Source organism: Lycium barbarum, chromosome 5 (genome assembly GCF_019175385.1).
Source record: "Lycium barbarum isolate Lr01 chromosome 5, ASM1917538v2, whole genome shotgun sequence".
Taxonomy (NCBI): Eukaryota; Viridiplantae; Streptophyta; class Magnoliopsida; order Solanales; family Solanaceae; genus Lycium; species Lycium barbarum.
The window spans coordinates 11,494,508-11,515,751 of record NC_083341.1 but is presented as its reverse complement, the minus strand read 5'-3'; the positions used below and the strand labels follow the sequence as shown (position 1 = coordinate 11,515,751).

Sequence of the window (21,244 nt, the reverse complement as noted above, 5' to 3'; positions counted from 1 at the left end):
CTTCCACTATCGAGTGATCTTCAGTGATACCCTTGCTTGTCATCTCCAGTCTGTCATCCTTTGTCACCTCCATTCTGTCATCCTTCTCAGCGATTTCCTCAGAGAGATCAAGGTATTGTAAGGTTTTCATGTTCCCTTGTGAGTCGGGTTTTTCTGAAGATCTTAGGGTTATGGCGGAGGAGGCATTTTTCTCATGATTTAAGCACTGATCAGTAGTAGAGGGACCGGGAACATCTATCATAGGGGAAGAAGAGATAGGGTTTTGGTCGGATGAGTTTTGAGATGTTGTGGAAGAGGGGATCAAAGACTTTAGCCAGAAGGAAACCATAAGGGAGACCATGCTTGTCATCTTTTGTGTCCACAACTTTCATCATGTGCTCGTCCATGATGAGGGTAAGCTGAAGAAATGTCCTCCGTCTAGTATCTCTATTAGGAACAGGTCCTTCTTAGATGCTAGGCACTTCTTTTCGATCCTAGGCAGTACCACTTTGTTGACTAGCTCGAATAGAAGCTTATATTATGGCTTCATCTGTTTCTTGTGCAGAGTTTCAGTGGTCATCCACTCTCCTATTCAGACTGTGATACTCTTGAAGTGGTCTAAGGCCTTGATGTCCTTGTTATTTCCCCATTTTTTAATTCATTCAGCTGGGACATCCAGAATTTCGCCCAACTGAGATTCATCCAACTGACATTCAGAATTTCGCCCAACTAACATTCAGAATTCAATTGGTCGGACGAGTTTTGAGATGTTGAGGGAAAGGGGTTTGACTTTAGGTCTAACAAAATAAATGGTTTGATAGAAGAGGGTGCAGGGTTGGTTTTAGTTGAGGTAAGAGATGAAGAATGTAGGTTAGACATGGTTGATTATGTGCTAGGAGAGGAGAGATGGAGTAGAATATGAAAAGGGTTTGAAGATTTGAATTAGTGAGGAGAGACAGAAAGAGAGTGACTTTTTGGCTTAAAGAGGAGAAGAGAAAATAGGTTCTTATTGGTTTAAAAAAAATCATTTCAAGTGGTTTGATTCTGAGAAGATGAAGCAATTTGGATCATTTTAGAAAAGGCGGGAACTAATAGTGACGTGGCACTCAGGCAAAATTAACAAATATGTAAGTGCTTGACAATACTACTAACTTAAGTCACAGGGACCTGGTCCTTTGACACTTTTGACAACAGCTTAAGCAAAAATTCTGATGAGTGTTATATCTCTAATGTTAGGTTGTCCTGAGATTATCATGTGAGCATACCTGTAATGGTATAGGAGTGAGTTAGATATCTCTAAAAAAAAACTTCACGTATTGTACCTTTTCTCTTATCATAGCCAGTTACAGAGGAACCGTTAGATGATCTTGAACAAAACCGACTCCAACTGATTTCTTTCAATATGCACCCAACTCAAAGCCTTGATGAAGAAGCGTCCAAACTGGTATATGGTGCATACCCTCATGCAGAATGTCATTCTTTTTACATTGTCCTTCAGAAGGTGATATTCCACATCGTCAAGACTGTTGCCTCTCTTTTGCTCAAATTCTATAGATTACATGCCATTTCAAGGTTTGGTGATATCTCTGATTACATATTCAACTCATGTCATTTACTTATTTGTATCTAAAGGGTCATTCATATTCACTCAAGATATCTTATTCCATGAGCACTCTTCAAATTCATAAGGAATCTAGTTCAAAAGACTTCAGCATGTCCAACAGACTGATGTTATCTCTTGAGAAAGAGTAGCTAGGTCCTTCCTTCCTTTAAGATATTGTTGTCTCCTCTTAGCTATTATCAAAGAGAACCCCTTTGAACTTGGTTGAATTTTACCATCCATCTTAGCACTTAGTACAGGGATTAGTGGTTTCTGGTTGTTTGCATGCAACAAAGATTCACTTGACACCTCAGTGATCTTAACATTCTTCATCCTGACCCTTTGAGCAAATCCTTGATTGCACTTGGGTTGACTGATCAAACTACCTTTCGATGACTACTAATAGCAAAACCAGGAAAGATTTTCCTTATTTGCCATTCCTTCTTCAGAATTACTATCCATGAGCTAGATACCCTTCCCTTTTCTTCTCTCATGTCAATTATAAGAGAAATTTGTTATGCCCAAGGTGCATCAGAAGTAATATCTTCAGACTTAGGTGGAGCTCGGTTGCAAATGCTGAAAGAAGCAGGTTCTTTTACATCTTCTGGACACTTTGATATACCTTCTTCATTTGCTATCCTCAGCTTGAGTCATCATTTTAACTTTTCACTCTGTCCTCCTCTGTCATGATGAAAATACCATCTTCCATCAACAACATCTTGACATATTTTAGGATTCATGTCTTTCTTTTCTTAGACAGAAGTTGTTGTTATTTGCTATTGATCTCATAAGGATTGGGTTCTTCATCATAAGTTGATTTACCAGAAGAGAACTTGCACATCTCAATTCTAGTGATATGCATTTAGAGCCAGTATCCTTCTCATTTACATCATTTAGAGAGATCAAGTAACCATCTGTTGACAGAATGAGATTTATCATACTAAACTCCTTGCGGCTAACACAACTCAGCACACTTATAGTTCAAATCTTCAACTTGGTACGCACATTCAATTCTATGGAAGAGTGTCTTACCAAATTTTTCTTACATGAAGAGTACATTATCTCTTCATGATAATACTTGACATGCTCCCACTTTTTAAGGCTTTAAGTGAAAGAAGATTCTCCATTTCTTCAATTATTTGCTTAGAGCAGTCACCATGTACCAACCACTTTTGACTGCCCCTCTCTCACTCCATCTTTTATACATGATCACTTGTTGGACTTAGGAACCCAAACCAACTTAGGTCCCAAGTACTGGTAGAATGGGTGAACTATATGTTTGTTCGCCCATACTGGTAACACACTCTTTTTCTTACGGGACTAGGTCCCTATTTTCTTGGTCTGTTCTCAACATCCTCTCTGTTTTTTTGTACATACTAAGATTTTGCTTTACTTAAGTCCTTATAATGAGCAGCATGATCATAATGAGTGCACCCCGTTAGTTTTGAGTCACAGAGGAACATTCACCCTACATATTGTAGGGATTCTTGACCTTTTTAGCACCAAAACTCTGTTTTCTATCATCATTATTGCGCGTACCAACAGTTTTATCTAAGGGCAAGGTCCAAAAGAGTGACTTCTCAAGTTCAATTTTAACTTGTTTTAGCTCCTTTTGAATTATTAAATTCTTATCTACTTCATCAATGAGGCTCATCTTGGCCTTTTCAAGTTTACTTTCAATCTCAAGATGAATTTTACTGCCCTCCCCTTCTTGTTTTCTCCACGTCGTGTTTATCTATTTTTTCATTTGGCTGTTTAACAGAGCATTATCTCTAGACAATGCCTCAACGTGTTCCTTTAGATCCACTATAGTGACTGCTATATCATCTCTTATTTTTCCTAAAACATTAGCTTCCTCATTTAGAGAGTTTTTCTCATTTACAAGGATATGATATGCATCAATCAATACATTTGCAAGAGATATTAACTTCTTTAAAGAGTAGTTTTTTAGATTTCTTTGAACATTAGGAAGATTTACCTCATTGTCATCCTCATCTTCAGATTTTGCCATAAGTGCAATAAAGGAATTGTATTGTGAAGCTTCCCGTCAATATCCATCGAGGATGCCTCCCCAGCAACATTTTCATCTTCAAATTTGTCTGAGGCATCTTCCCAAGTAGCCATAGCCTCTTCTACCATGATGTCCGCAGTAGTTTTTGAATTGAGTTTGTCGACCGGGACCTGGTTCTTTTCTGTTCCTTCTTGAGCATTTCTGCTGCAGCATCTTATTTTCGACAGTTCCTCGGCAATGAGAGTTAATTTAGACTCCTCATTTCCTGGGTTATTTTTGTCCTCATCCTTGGTAACTTTCCTGTTCTTCCTTCTTCACTTCTGGTTTTCTTCATCTTTGTTTTTAGCTTATAGGTCTTGAGATCATATATAAGCTCATCAAGAATTATATTTTCCAAATATTCAGATTCAACGATGGTACACACTTTCTTTTCCCATGATATTGGTAATGCCCATAGTAGTTTGCGGTTAAGGGACTCTTCCTCATATCCTTTACCCAAAGATCCAAGCTCGTCAATGGTTGAGGAGAATCTAGCATACATATCAAAAATTGACTCACCATCCTTTAGTTTGAAGAACTCATATTCAGTAGTAAGCATCTCAATCCTAGACTGTTTTGCTCTATTTATTCTTTCATATGTATTTTGGAGAGCCTTCCAAATGTCTTTAGCAGTTTTGTAATGGGCAATAAAATTGTATTATTCTAATCCCAGACTGCTACTAAGTATGTTTTTGGCTTTGATATCCTTTTGAATTACCTCCCTGTCAACATCATTTTGCTCGTCCTTTATCTTTGGATCTATTGCAACACTAGTCACACAAACATCTATAATATTATCCATTGAATATTGGTGGCCTATTGATATATTATCCTTTCTCAATACTTGGTGGATCATACATAACGAGATATTCTTTCTAGGTGTTACCTTTTAGAAAGCACCTATTCTGATACCAATTGATAGAACCGATAAATCCACCAAAACAGTCTAAGAGACCTGGTCCCTGAACTGTTTTCACATATAAATACACAATGCAACTAAGGCAAGATATTTACGTAGAAAACTCCTTGCTCAAGGGATTAAAAACCACGACCTACCTCAGTAGGATTTCCAACTTCACTAAACTGAGCAATGTTTCAGATTACAAGCTTTTGCAACCTAGGAATTAGACCACTAATTCCTCCCCTTACAATAACTCTATTGCAAGTATCTTCTTGACTAACTCTAGCCAAGCACCAAATTGATTCAACTAACTCCAGCTGAACCTTAACACCACTATGACTAACTCTAGCCAAGTATTTATAACAAGAGCTTGATAAAAATAAAATACCTACAAAACCCTTCTTGAAGTAGTGTAGGTTTACAATTTAGAGATCATAAGAATAAAGACTAGACAACTATAGGACTCAAAACATCTTCCGTTGTTGAGATCTGGTCCTTGAACTTGTCTTAGCTTTGTTCTTGAAAGCACCAAGAGAACAGCGGTTGCACTTGTAAAGATCTGGATATTAAGGTTCTCAAGTGATAGGTTAAACAATGCCAACATGTTGTTTAAATAAGAACTCAAATGAGAGCATGTGAGGATCATGTGAGATGCATATGACTTCAATAGAGACGTTACACTAGTCTTTTTCTTTTAGCATGCATACAGTTGTGTTGTCGTGGTATCGCCTGACGGAACAGTGCACACAGCTTTACAGCTGTCATGTGATGTACAGTCTTTAGGGGACCTGATCAAGGACCTAGTCCTTGGCATGTTTATCAAATCATCAAAACTATGAAATTTCATAACTCGTCAACTAGGCACGGAATCTATATATGATATAAAGCTAGGCATAGACAAGACGATGTGACACCTCTCTATGGCTACCATTTCTATTTATCTTTTTCCCCATTTTTTTTTTACCTAATTTCTCTATTAAAAATCTATATAAGATGATTTATTTTTATTTTTGCAATATCCCCGTGTTCATTCCCCATTAAATCTCACTAGTATAATACCCGCGCAATGTGCAGAGGTGTTAGAGAAAAATATTACTAAGAAATTATTATCTTATTTTCTTGATCAAATTAAAAAACTTATCATTTTATAAATTGTAAAGTGAAAAATATTTTATCCATTACCATTGATTATATATAATTTTTGTTGAATATTAATGCGCGAAGAATATTAACTATGTTTATACTGAATTTATACACACGCGCGCTTCAGTCTTATTCCTCGTATTTCTATGCTAATGTTTTTAAATTTTTTTATTCTTTGTTCCTTGTATATCGTTATTATATTGTATTATATTTATTACTTTGTATCATTACATTGCCAAACAATTGTGTAAGCTTGCCACCTGACTTAATTGTCATTCATTACTTGCCTTGTCATAATATATAGATAGAAATATAGGATTTTTTCTTACTCCTGATTTCTTTATTTGGACACTTTTTTTAATTTCTCAGTATTCTATTTAATTTTATCAGTAATAATAATTTTGAGTATATTTAATTTGTTTTATCATTTAAATTACATCAAATTATAAATATGCTCATAATTTCTTTAATCCTACTTATACGTCTTTTTTTTTTATATAAATTGATGCTCTCCCCATTTAGTTTAAAGTGAAATATCTTTGCTATTTCATATACTTTTATCGATATTTTAAATAACTGTTAGTCTGGGTAGTATTTGAATAAGAAATTACAGAGATTCCCTACCTAAAAGTCTTAATTATAGTTAATAATTTTATTTGTTGCTTGAAATTCGTTCATTGTTCAATATCTTATTTTTGACTTTATCTGTTATAGTTTCGGTTACGTGATTTTATGCAAATTACTTATAATAAGACATATATTTTTTTCATATCATATTAGAATAAACCTAAACTATAAGAAACTACTTTTAGAAAATTTCCTCTTTTTTTAACGATTTTTATCTATTCGTCTTTAATTAAATTCATATATTTTTAAATTCAATTATATCCGCCCCTAATATTTCTAGACTAATATATCTTGCAAAATATAGTCCAATTTAACTCCAATAATCAAAACTTACGTGTCTACACATATTTCATTTTCAAACTTAAAATTCATTTTTACAAATTTTCAGAGGTATCATTCAGCTTAAGCCTTTCAATATAAATTTATATTAACTGGTAGAATTCTATTTAAAAGTTGTTATTTATGTAGATTTTGTAAAAACTATAAATAAATAGATTAAATTTAAAATATCCAACGTAATTGCAAAAATCTTATGCACACCTCCATTTCTTCACTAAAGTATAATTTATAGTAACTTTAAAGATATATGTCAGTATAGTACTCGCGCGATGCATGAAAAATATTAGAGAAAGAAATTATAAAAGATCAATTCATATTTTCAAAATTCACATATATATGTTACATACATGTTTTTAAAAATAAAACTAAAATTTCAGCGGATACACTAAAATACTTCTGAATGTCCTCTCATCATGGCATAATGAAGTAAGAAATACTGTTATCTCCATTTTTAGAAAGATTTTTACTTTATCGTATAAATAGTTTCTTTATTTGAAACTGAAACATAGATTCAGAAACTAAGTCAATTACAGTGCATAATTAAAAGATACCCACTAACCCTAATGTAAAACTTACCACCAAAACCCATAGAGACATGCTTTGTCTCTTCAAAGCATAAGGAATATCCATAGCAATTACAAAAATCTAAAAAGTTAAAAAAAGTACTGTTAAACACAAAGTCAGAAATTGAGTCAATTATATGATTAGGTAGTATCATTAGGTACCAGCTTCGTAAATTGCACGGATGCTTTTCACTCCGCCTCTTCTCGTCAACCTCAAACAGGCTTTTGATGCACTGAATGTTGTCACGAAGCACCTTATATTACGGTATCATTTTGCACCGCCCTTCCTAACTAATCCCTTGCCTTCCTTTCCACAGCAACTGGAAAAATTGGGTTGTGAGATAAAAGAGAATATCTATAGAGTTTTGATTGAGAGTGATTTGCAGTTGAACTAAATTATTCATGAGTACGTAGAAGATGGAGCTAGTTGTTGTCCTCCGCTTTCCAATTTCAGATTAACACCTCCATGAATCATTAACCTGGAGCAACGAAAGATCAACTCAAGAATTCAACAAAAACAGCGGTAACAAAAGATTAACGACATGATGCCATCCCCATTTCTAAACCATCTCAAGTCTTTCATCATCCTCACCACTATACATATTAATAATATTACTGCAAAACATAATACTTATCGAATGGAGCAACGAAAGATCAACACAAGAATTCAACAAAAATAATGGTAACAAAAGATTAATGACATGATGGCATCCCCGTTTCTAAACCATCTCAAGTCTTTCATCATCCTCATCACTATACATATTGATATTATTCCGGCAAAACATAATACTTATCGAAATCGTCAAAAGGACATGAAATTAAAGTAAGTAACAAATGGCAACAAAATTTAAATAGCAAGTAAATTGTTTCTTTTTCTTCAAAATTTCGCAATCAAATTAAGGACTGAATTAAAAAAAAAGTAAACTGAGCAAAAATGAAAAATGATCTGTAGAAGTGAAAGAAAAAGATATATAAATGTGGATTAGTGTTTGGTACAGTTAAATTTTGAATTTAAGTCAGAATATAACCGTGCACGTGGATTAGTAAGCTAGTGGGGGTGATGGGGGGTGAGTCGTGTAGGGAGTCCGGAGCCAAAATGGCATATTTTTACAGCAATTAGACCAAAATAGGCTGTCTTTTTTTTTTTTATACCCAAATGGGTATTTCGTTGATCATTCAACGAAATACCCCAGTTACTGTTCATAGCAGCAACTCTTTTTTTTTTTTTTTTTTTTTTTTTTGCTATTTCGTGGATTGTTCCACGAAATAGCTTTTTTTTAATTTTTTTTTTGCATTTCGTGGAACAATCCACGAAATAGCTTTTTTTTTTTTTTTTTTTTAATTTCGTGAAAAAAATGATTTTTTTTTACATATCATGACACAATCCACGAAATAGATGTTTTTTTATTTTATTTCGTGAATAAAAAAAGAAATAGGAAATTATATTTTTTTTTTGTTTTTGCATTTCGTGTATTAAAAAACGAAATAGGATAAATTTTTTTCTAATTTCGTTCGTATAAAAAGGAAATTGGAATATATATATATATATATATATATATATATATATATATATATATATATATATATATATATATATATATATATATATATATTATTTCGTGTATTAATGAAGGAAATTGATTTGTTTTTTTATTTTTTTTTTGCATTTCGTAATCTAATGAAAGAAATAGGTTTTTTTTTTTTTTGTATTTAGTGAATAAAAAAACGAAATAGGAAATTATATACATATATATATATATTTTGCATTTCGTGTATTAAAAAACGAAATAGGAAAATAAAAAATAGGAATATATATATATATATATATATATTTCATTCATGTACCAATGAAATAGGATGAATATATATATATTTTTGTGTTTCATTTATAAAAACATTTATATATTCACGAAATAAAAAACAAATCTTATTTCGTTTTTTAATAAACGAAAAAAAAATTAGTTGTAAAGTCAAGACATAACTTTATTTTAAATATAAATATAATTCTAAAAAATATAGGGAGAAAAACTAGTTGTAAAGTCGTCAAACTTTAGATGGTCATAACTTTGCGCTCGGACGTCTGATTTACGCGATTTTTTTTTTGATTTTGGGTATTTTTCCGAGATCTATGCACACAAAGTGCCGCAAGGCGGTTTGGCCGAGCCGATTTTTAAAAAAACGCCTTTTATCACATTCAATTTCAATTTTTCCCCAAATTGGCATGAAATTTTCAGTTTTATTTACTTATAAGATGATGATACGCAATAGATTTCAACGTAAAAATCCAGGGATAATGTATCTGTGAATGTCAATTTCACTTCTGCGGTTTCAATTTTTGAAAATAAAGCTGACTAATTTTCTCGATATATAAAGTTGACTAAAATAACCTTACAGTTAAACACTAAGTTTTTTGAAAAATATATTTTAAAAAAAATAAAAAATGGCTTTTAATCAATTTGGAATATATATATATATATATATAAGATCAATTTCAAAAATATATAAAAAAAACTGTTTTTTTTTATATTTCGTGGATTGTTTCACGAAATGCAAAATAAAAAATAAAAAATAAACAGTTTTAAATTAAAAAATAAAACAGTTTCGTTAATATAAATAAAACTGTTTTTTTTTTTTTTTTTTTGCATTTCGTGGAACAATCCACGAAATATGTTTTTTTTTTATTTTTTATTTTGCATTTCGTGGAACAATCCACGAAATATTTCATTGGTACATGAATGAAATATATATATATTCCTATTTCATTTTTATATAAACGAAATGAAAATAAAATTATTTTCCTATTTCATTTTTTAATACACGAAATGCAAAATATATATATATATATATATATATATATATATATATATATATATATATATATATATATATATATATATATATATATGTATATAATTTCCTATTTCGTTTTTTTATTCACTAAATACAAAAAAAAAAAAAAAAACCTATTTCTTTCATTAGATTACGAAATGCAAAAAAAATAAAAAAACAAATCAATTTCCTTCATTAATACACGAAATAATATATATATATATATATATATATATATATATATATATATATATATATATATATATTTTCCAATTTCCTTTTTATACGAACGAAATTAGAAAAAAAATTATCCTATTTCGTTTTTTAATACACGAAATGCAAAAACAAAAAAAAAATTATAATTTCCTATTTCTTTTTTTTTTTTATTCACGAAATAAAATAAAAAAACATCTATTTCGTGGATTGTGTCATGATATGTAAAAAACAAATCATTTTTTTCACGAAATTAAAAAAAAAAAAAAAGCTATTTCGTGGATTGTTCCACGAAATGCAAAAAAAAAATTAAAAAAAAAAGCTATTTCGTGGATCAATCCACGAAATAGCAAAAAAAAAAAAAAAAAAAAAAAAAAAAGAGTTGCTGCTATGAACAGTAACTGGGGTATTTCGTTGAATGATCAACGAAATACCCATTTGGGTATAAAAAAAAAAGACAGCCTATTTTGGTCTAATTGCTGTAAAAATATGCCATTTTGGCTCCGGACTCGTCGTGTAGGTAAGTTTATTTTATCTCTTTTTTATTTGTTTCAGAATTTTTTGGGCTGATTTCCTTCTCAATTAAAATTAAAGTAACTATCAAACTTTGACATATAAAATAAAAACAGCAAAAATTAAAATTTACAGATTGTCCTAGTTCAATAGATTTCCCAATTTTTAGCAATTAATAAATAAATGTTAACCTTATGTTTTTAATAAATTGTGTTGAATACTTATACTTGATTATCAGTTTCAATGTTTCAAGGAAGAGTTATTGAAACAGATGATTATTCATTTTGTTCTCTAAAGTTTTAAGCTCCCGCCAAAGTTTATTCATTTTGTTCTCTAAAATGCTACGTTCCTTTTATTTAAAAGTATTTTTCAGAAACTCTCTTGTTAATTAGTTAATAGTTAATTAGTTACTATTTCATTTCATTTGCTAATGCAATAGTTATGCTTCTCAAATGAGGCGAGTTGTTTACCATTTCATTTGCTAATGCAATAATTATGCTTGATGCCTGATATTGTCTTCTCTTCTTAACTAATTGCTTGAGGCAGCAGAAGATAGGGATTTTAGACTTAGTTGCTTGAGCAAGAGATGCCTTTTTCTCATTTTTTTTAATACTTTTTTACCCAATTTCTCTAATTATTATAATTTAATATATCTAATTGAATTACTTAAGAATAATTATATTCTTTTTTCAAGTTGATTCAAATTATTCTAACGTTTTATTACTTATTTATTTTTGTTTGGCGTGTTATAACTTTTTGAATTCCCGGTAAAAAGAGATTTCACTAACGAAAAAGCCTTTAGTGCTACCCAATATCTTCCTTTTCCAAATATTTGTAAGAGCATGCATTTTTAACGTCAAAGTGCGTCTTTTAATGATATTTGTTGAGAAGTGCAAAATCGTATGGATACAATTCTCATTTTGTATCTTATTAATTAGATCGTTTCTTTATGAGTTCCTACTCCAAATTCTTCGAGATGTGTTTCCGAGTATTCCTTGATCATTTCGTACGAGAGAAGAGATAGTATTCAACAGAGAATTTTGAACACACGAGGATAAAGGTTTCCTAAAACTTATAATTAAGTAATTGAGTGGACTGGTTTAGATAAATCTCTTCTGCTTCAAAGGAATGTTCTCAGAGATTGAATTGCTTAATGCAATAATATCATTCTGTCGGTGATTACAGATACATCCAATTTTGGCAAATGACACAACAAGGTAACAACGTCGTGAGGCTGGCGGGTATAAGAAAAAAGCAATCAACCTTAAAAAAATAATTATATCAAGAAACAACCAATGGTATTGCAATTGGGGAATTGGCGTAGAGAAATAAAATTAATCAATAGTAAAATAGATAGTTTTAATAAAAAAATTATAAAATAATTAATTAGTCATATTTAATTTTCTTAAATAACCATGCGACGCACGGACATATTCACTAGTTTAAGAAAGAAAGACATACTTTTGAAACCTATGGTCTAAAACAAGTCATAGATATTCGTGTGGTTGTAAGTCATTTCATTAAGGGTACAAGGGGGAGTTTTAAATTAAATTAGTTTTAAATATAGATATGTATCATTCTTTCTGGGACAAACTAAAAAAGAAAGTGCATCACAAAAATTGAGACAGAGCAAGTAATAGGTATTTATATCGAGGGAAATGAGGAAGCAGAGGATTAAGCATGTGTTAATTAGGGGCGGAGCTAGACTATAGATTATGAGGCTGGTGAATCCAGTTGCTTTGCCCAAATAATGTATTTGTCATTAAAAATTCATTCAATATATATAAATTATTTCTCCACCTGTCTCTATTAAATAGTAGTTTTTGCTTCTCGAAAGTCAATTTGACTAATTTTTAAAGCTAAATGGAATTAAATCAACTCAATATTTTAACATTAAAATTTAGATATTCAGAAACTATACAACAAGTAGTGTAAGTTGCACTTCTTCTAGTGTCTATATGATGAAAATATATATTTTAAAATATTGGTCATAGATCACATATTTTGAATCTCCAGAAGAGAAAAGTGCCACATAAACCACGAGGGATGATGGGATAATACAGAATCCAGTAACTTCAAATAACTAAAGTCCCGAATTCATAAGCTTCAAGTCCTAGTTCCGCCTCTGGTGTTAATTGCTTGGGCTCATTAGAGTGCTAATTCACCAAGTTGCCAAAGGAGATGCAACTATTACTACCACCAGTAATGTCACTAGGGTTGTTCACGGTTTTGGTTAGAACCAAAATCAAACCGAAAATTTAACCAAACCGAATAAAAAAACCGACATTTGGTTTAGTTTGGTTTAATTTGGTTTTAAATTTTAAAAACCGATAATATTTGGTTTGGTTATAGTTCTATCAAAAAATAACCAAATTAATAACCGAACCAAACCGATAAATTATATATATAAATTTTATAATTATTTATATGTATAATATTAGTTTTTCATAAATAATTATAAATATTTTATACCTTTTAATCATTTAACTTCTAATATTTTTCATATGAAAAAGACAAAGGTTGTAGATTTGGAGGTTCTTATAGAAGATATTTCGGTAACATCAGCATTTGCTGCAACTCAAGCACATGGTAATGCCCTAATACTTCTTCCGTGGGTAATCCTCCTAAAAAGCAGAAAAGAACAACTCCTTATAGTCGAGTAGAAAAACATCTGAAATTTGAGATCATTACACAATTTTTTTTTTTAATAAAATGGGAGAATTGAGGGCAAAATGCAAGTACTGCCCCGAAGTTTGGGATCATTACACAAAGTTTTTTTATTTCATATATTTTCATTTTAATTTAGGTAGTCTTTATGTTTAACTAATATATATGTTTGTAACAACAACTAAAAGCTCTTATGCTCTACTTTATTTCCAAGTATGTGTATTAAGATGACAAAGATGGTGCAGCCACTACTAAGTTAGTTTTTAGCTCTATATGTGATAGTTTAACAACTTTGGGTAACTTAAGTACTACACTATCACTAATAGTGAAAATGTTTCTATGATGTATGTTCCATCTTAAACTATAAATAAAAGTTATCATTTGAACAAAAAAAAAAAAGACATGTCCTTTTCAACTTTTTAATGTTTTACTGATAAGTCTCATGGCTGCTAGTCATAAACCGAAAAATCCAACCAAACGACAATAACCAAATCAGTGATTACTATTTTATTTGGTTTGATTATGGTTTTAGACATTTAAAAATCGACCAAATTGATTTGATTATGATTTTAATCAATAACCGACTCAAACCGAACCATGACCACCCCTAAATGTCACTACCAATTCTGCTACCAACATACATTAAGTGTACTCACCAAAAATCCCTTCAAGTACATTTTATAGCTTTCATAAATGTTTTGAACATGCTTAAAAATGTAGGGAAAACAGCGAATATACATCTTTCCCGTTTATAAAAGTTAGACCAATCGTTTAAATATTCAGCTGCAACAAATAGGTGAATATAATTACGCCTCCCAACCTCTCAATTGTGTGGCACGCGCAACGCGATTCACCCCCAATGTGAAGGCACCCATTCGAAGATTACAATTGTGCGTCTGGCACATGTTTTTGAGATTATGGAAGGCTTTTGTCATGTACTTCTTAAGCTCCTGGTTAACCTTCTCTTCATCCCACATAAAGCCTTGAATATTCTGCACATGAGAAAGAACATAAAAATAACATCTACAAAACAAAAGCACTTTGATCTCAACATTTGAAGGTTTCAGCTATGTTTTTAGGGACAATGCTAGAGCATATATATATATAAAGAATCATGGACGAGATTCATTGACTACTACAATCAAACATCTCTATAACGGTGTCGTTTGTCCGGATATTTTTTGGCTGCTAAAGCGAAAATGTTATTATAGAGAACATATAATATAACATAACATGAAAATCAGTTCCAAAAAACTTGACCATTATAGTGAAATGTTGTCATAGAGGATGGTTGTTATAGAGAGGTCTGATTGTATACAAACATCAGCACCTAATTCCAATGCTAGAGGCTTCAATTGGTGCAGGTCAACTGAACACCGTGATTGATAAGAGTGACGCAATGCAGAGTTGCCATCAATTATGAAACTGGAGAGTTCAAATTAGTGATTATGATCTTTAAGTTGTTGTAAGCGAATCCACTAAACTATACTCTTACATGCGGAAAAAACTAGTATTTCGTAAAGATTAGAGAATTCCAACTAAATATACTCTAATATCTTGAAAAGATAACATTTGACCTTAACCTCGCATACGTTTTCTGGTGTAATATCAAGCGGAAAAATTTAGGATGTCACGTATAGATGATTTTACCTGAACCCACTCAAAATAACTAACGGTCACACCTCCAGCATTAGCATATATGTCGGGAAGTATTATAACACCTTTCTTTGACAGAATCTGCAGAAGGCAGTCTCATGTTAGACATTATTATCATGCTAGTCTAACAAACTAGAAAACCTGCAAAAAGTGGTACCTCATCAGCTTCTGGATCAGTCGGATGATTTGCTGCTTCTACGATGTACTTGGCCTTCACATAATCAGCATTTTCTCTTCGCAGGAAAATCAGAATAGACAAGGAAAGATGAGAACACTTCAGTGGGTATAATACGTTCACATGTATATCTTAAAATGATACAGAATAAGGAAGACATTCAAGCAGCAAAAAACTCCAGTTATGTATATCCACACAGATTTAAACAGGGGAGAAGATACTGATTTTTGCCAATATTGAAAACTAAAATTAAACAAAATAAGTACATACAATCCATTTTAGAATTTACTCTTGATAAATAAATTTTAGGAAGAAGTACAATATCATTTCAGCATAGTTTCACTAAAAAGAAGATAAAGTCAGACCTCTCTATAACAATCATCCTCTATTAACAACATTTCACCATAACAGACATGTTTCCTGCGGAACCGATCTTTCATGTTATGTTATACAGTCAAACCTCTCCATAACAGCGTAGTTTGCTCCGATATATTTTTTGGCTGCTATAGCAAAATGTTGTAATAGAGAACATATAATATAACATAACATGAAAGCTCGGTTCCACTGAAAACATGGTTGTTATAGTGAAATGTTGTTATAGAGGATTATTGTTATATAGAGGTCTGACTCGATTATATGTTCTCTATAACAGCATTTCGCTATAGCAGCCAAAAAATATCAGAACAAACAACATTGATATAGAGAGGTTTGACTGTGAATAGGGGAAAGGACTCCAGCTATTGATGCTATCATGCTAATAAGGCCTACAATTAGTTTTGTCTTTTTTCATCCTTAGTTATGCCACCTACACGCTGACCAATTCATGATTTCAACATTTTCACTACCATCGGGAAAGAAATACAAGAACTAAGTTAGTCAGATTAACAAAGACGAAATAATTGATAAGCACAATGAGGATTTGTACCTGTTCAAAACTCCTCCCAAGGCGCAGGGTATAAGAACATCGCAATTGTGTGTAAGCAATTCATCTGAACTCATTACATCGCCACCGTTGAAATCAATTAGCTTCCCTGTTGCTTCTTTATGACGAAGCAAAGCCGGTATATCAAGACCATTCTGATTCTTGACTGCTCCGGTGATATCACTAACTGCAACTACTTTGCCGCCTCTCTCATGAATAAGCTTTGCTGCCCATGATCCTACGTTCCCGAACCCCTTAGGATGCCAAAAAAAATATTTTTAGGATCACTTCAACTTACTATTTGTGCAATATCATGGCTGCTAGAATTGAACAAATAAAAAATTCTACCTGAATTGCAAAAGTCAAATCCTTAATCTGCTTCCCATGCTCAGCAAGTAATGCTTCTGCAGCATAAACACAACCACGCCCTGTTGCAGCCTCCCTACCCAACGAACCCCCAAGGTCCTAGGAAAAATAGTGGAAAAGGATTGTCAAATAACTCATTTAATTCCAATAGGATAGGTTTGAGAAAATGACAAAAATGGTCCCTGCCCTTATCTTTGGTAGTAGGTTCAAAATATTCCCTTAAGTATCAACAGAGCCGTTTTCATCCTTTAAGTTTGTCAATTGATAGCACTTTTGGTCTCCATCAAATATTTACCAAACTCTAATTGTTAAATTTAACAAGAGCTGTGCAAATAAATTAACCAGAAATCTCCATCAAAATTCCAGAAACCCCAACATAAAAAAACTACAGCAGACACAAAAATTGTGCCTCAAAAATTGCACCAGACTCTTGATATAGTCCAAAAATAACATAAACTATAAAATCAATATTCCCAAATGTGAGTTCCTGCTAAATAGTTTATGTTTTCACAGTTTCGATTAAATTTAACAATTAGAGTTTGATAAATACGGACGGAGACCAAAAATGCACACTTTTGGCAAACTTAAAAGATCAAAACTGCTCAATTGATACTCAAGGGACTATTTGGACCTGCTACCAAAGATAAGGGACCATTTTTGTCATTTTCTCGGATAAGTTTGAACGTAATAGCACATAAGGAATTTAATAATTTACAGCAAAAGCTTACAACTGGTTTCCCGGTCACAATTGCAGGAGAGTGGCCATGAAATTTTGAGTACTCGTCCAAAATCCAAGCCATGGTCTGTTGTAGGAAACACCATATAAGTACATTTTTTTTTTCTTTATATTCTGAAGCACCACAAAGAAGAATATGTTCTCACAAAGTTACATCAGAGAAATTGTATCACTAACCTGAGCATTAGTGCCCATATCAGGTGCAGGGACATCAGTATGAATTCCAATAAGGTCATGAATTTTCTGTGTGAAAACACGTGTAAGGCGCTCCAATTCGCTCAAACTTAACTCTTTTGGTATGCAGCCAATCCCACCCTTTGCTCCCCCGTATGGGATATCTGCTACAGCAGTCTTCCAAGTCATTAGTTGAGCAAGGGCGTTCACCTCATCAAGATCAACCTTGTAAAAGAAAGTTCAACCATCTTAGTGCAAATTCTATTCTAGAAACATAAACAAATTGAAATATATTGTATTGAGGTAACCAACACAACCACTGACTTTGTTCTACATTCAAATACAAGAAATGCAAAGTAACTTAGTTGAGGAGATGTAATCATGAAATGATGGAAGACTTGCTTGTTCATGGTCATTCTAGCATCCATTTTAATCAATGTTAAGTAATTTCTTTGAGGAAAACAATTTTCCAACACAGTTTATTTCAATAAGCAAAAGCTAAATTTTATATGTAAAGACCTACTAGTATTATATTTTACTACCCCCAAACACAGATAACCAAGGCAATCTTCCCATCAAAGCTAACCCTTTTAGGTGTTGTACTCACAAATACTGAGAACTACTTCTAACCAATCCCTATAAACACCCCTTCCTTTGAATTTATAGATCAAACTTGAGTTGTAATACAAAGTTGGCATGTTCCAACCATATTTGTGCCTTTGGCATCAGGATTCCTTCTAAGTTTTACTCTTCTTTAGACATCTTACTTCCTAAATCTCTTTTTTTTTTTTCTCGTTACATATAATCTCCCCTCTCTTTCTCCTAAATCTACTCTTACTTCTTTTCACTTACAATCTCTCTGCTCTTACATATAATAATTTGTTCAATGAAATACCAATGTTTATCCAACCTGGAAAAAATTTATTCGGACAGCATACTAAAAGCAATACTACGTACATTCAATTTTTAAAGAAACTAGCAGCACAATCAAAATGAAAAGTAGTTCAGTACATCTGTTTTTTCCCTAGAGGCGCTGGTTCGAGTTCAGTTCCTGAAAAACCCTTTAGACATACAAAGTTGCATTTTTCGCTAAGCACAACATTTCCTATGAGTATTAAAAATAAATGAAACTTATCACGAGAAAAGTTCAATCAATATTAAGACAAGCATTAAGTTCAACATTCAAGTAAAAGGACAAAATGGAGAAAGAATGAGGGGAAAAATAACCTCAGGATGGTATCTGATTCCTCCTTTCATGGGTCCGCGAGCATTATCGTGTTGTACTCTAAATCCGACATAGGAAACTAACGTCCCATCATCCTTTGGAATTGTGCATTCCACCTGATCAAATACTAAACTCATTAACCAATCTAATCCAATACTAAACAAATACAAATAAATGTGTACACCTGATAATTGTTTAAAATTTTAGAATAATCAATTATACATTTCAACTTGATTAAAAAATCTCAATAAATAAATAAAAATGTCCACTCCTTGATATTTTTTCAGTGTAACAGTCACATTTCAACTAGTTTCATCAAAATCCTGAGGAAAAAGAAGGAAAATTCGAGTTCTTCACTCAAACCACTCAAAAAAAAAATGGAATTAGCTATGAACTTGGTCGCTAAACCACTCGTACCTAACAAAATTAACGACAACAACAACAACATACCCAGTGTAATCTCACAAGTGGTGTCTACGGAGGGTAAGATGTACGCAGAAACAGAGAGGCTGTTTCCGAAAGACCCTCAGCTCGAAAGGAAAGAAAATCAAAGAAAAAAAAAAGAAAAAAAGGAAAAAAGAAAAAAAAAACAAAGAAAGGGAATTGGACGCAGACATTAAAAAAATCATAAAATATATAAAGGAAAATGACAGCAAATGAGCAAAGATACGGAGCAACAGCAATACGCATGGAAGAATAGACAACCACGCGATTATGTCAGGATTAGCGACCAATTTTGCTGTCTAGCTACAGAATTTGTCTGGTTTTCCAAAACATCACCATTCTCAACATTCTTCTCAAAAAGATTCAATAACAACATGACAATTCTCAAAACAAGATTGCAACTTAACACTAATATACATCAATTAATTCATTCTATATACCTTAATTTCTCTAAAAGGGATCAAAAGACTCTTCTCAAGTTTAGAATCCAAACCAAGAATTCTAGCTGCTTGTCGAAAATTACGATTTGTAGCTGCAAGTGCATTCATGACTGCCTAAACAAGAACACCCAAAAAAAAAAAAAAATAGTAGATCAAGATTGTAAAAAATGATAAAAATAAAAACAAAATGGAAATTTTCTTGATCTTAAATTCTTGAAATAATACTACTCTTATATAGTAGTATTAATGTAGGTATGAAATTAGATGGGTAATGAGGCAGTGTTAATCAACTGAAAAATAGGGAATTTGGGTATTAGGGTGATCACAAAAAAAGGAAATTAGTGTGAAAGCTTATGTGGCAATTTGATCTATAGTTAGGATAGCCGTTAAAACATAATGCTTACTCACACCTAGTTAGATTACTACAGTGAAATAATTTAATAAAGTGAAAATAAGATTGTAACTGTGAAAGCTTATGTGGCAATTTGATCTCTAACGAGGATAGCTGTTAAAACGTAAATGTTTACTCACGCCGAGTTTTTTGCACCAAACCTAATTAGATTACTATAGACAAATAATTTAATAAAGTAAAAATAAGATTGGAGCAATAAAAGCTTATGTGGCAATTTGATCTCTAGCGAGGATAGGTGTAAAAACGTAAATGCTTACTCATACCAAGATTTTACACCAAATCTAATTAAGTTACTATAGTAAAATGATTTAATAAAGTGAAAATATATATTTGTCCCTCCGTCCATTTTTTGATTGTTCAGTATGCTAAAAATATATATTCATTTTTACTTGTTTAAGTTTAATCATTGAATTTAAAACTTCAAGGATTGTTAGTGTTGCACAACTTTTAAAGTATGTTTGATTGATTTCAATTACTTAAAATGATTTATAATTATTAGAGTGATATAATAAAACTATCATTTTATTTATTGCTCTTTAAGGGTGCGTCAAATCAAATATGAATAGGTAAAAATGGATCGAGAAAATATTAATTAACCATAGTTAAATAATATAAAATATATCAAGATGTGATATATATTAATTGGTTAGATGTAAAAACCGGTATAATAATTTTTTACCTATTTAAACCTTGTAGCCCTACGATATAGGAGTAGTAAATTGATCACGAGCTCTCCGGGACTTTGCACAGCCGTATGCTCTCCTCTTTTTCCTCAACTTTTACCAAATAAAAGCGCCATTTTTGGCCCAAAAAAATATGGAAAACATTTTCTACAAATAAAAAATAATTATATGGGCATATTGCTTACGAAATAACTATACAGAAATATAATGTTACTAACATTAATAGTTTGATAAAAATCATAAAAACCTGGCATCACGCATCACAAGTTAAAATTTGCTAAATACTGTAGAAAAAAAATGCTATCAGCATGTATAACTTGATTAAAAACAAGATATCTTGTGGAAAGCTAAACAAGGGAAGATAAGTAAAGTCTTACGAACTACATCGTCTGGTTAAACATAAAAAAATAAATTATAGTCGTATAACTTATGTAGTGGGCCTGTAAGGGTGGTTGAGTTAGTTCAACGAGTGATTTCCCACATAGGATACCTGGATCGATTTTTCTCACTAACAACTTCCTCAATTTGAGCTCGTCGCACGAGGCTTGCTTTGTGGGGTTTTGTCACGCCCCGAACCTGGGTCTGGA

General features: G+C 31.9%; 1 protein-coding gene across 1 annotated transcript; it reads right to left on the bottom strand.

Annotated features, from left to right (window-relative positions):
* Nucleotides 1-14,062: 14,062 nt before the first annotated feature.
* On the bottom strand, nucleotides 14,063-19,905 carry LOC132640454 (glutamate dehydrogenase A-like). Its single transcript, XM_060357050.1, has 9 exons — nucleotides 19,563-19,905; nucleotides 18,681-18,794; nucleotides 17,457-17,678; nucleotides 17,272-17,346; nucleotides 16,526-16,642; nucleotides 16,181-16,431; nucleotides 15,238-15,313; nucleotides 15,075-15,161; nucleotides 14,063-14,416 (listed from the first exon to the last, which is right to left on the bottom strand). The coding sequence occupies exons 1-9, from the start codon at nucleotides 19,668-19,670 to the stop codon at nucleotides 14,231-14,233; spliced, it is 1,236 nt and encodes a 411-aa protein (XP_060213033.1). The 5' UTR covers nucleotides 19,671-19,905; the 3' UTR covers nucleotides 14,063-14,230.
* Nucleotides 19,906-21,244: the final 1,339 nt, after the last annotated feature.

Coding starts and splice junctions, on each gene's coding strand:
- LOC132640454 (XM_060357050.1), bottom strand. CDS start 19,670: ATGAATGCACTTGCAGCTACAAATCGTAATTTTCGACAAGCAGCTAGA. Junction 17,679..18,680: donor GAATCAGATACCATCCTGAG/GTTATTTTTCCC, acceptor TTCTTTTACAAG/GTTGATCTTGATGAGGTGAA. Junction 15,162..15,237: donor CTGATCCAGAAGCTGATGAG/GTACCACTTTTT, acceptor TGCCTTCTGCAG/ATTCTGTCAAAGAAAGGTGT.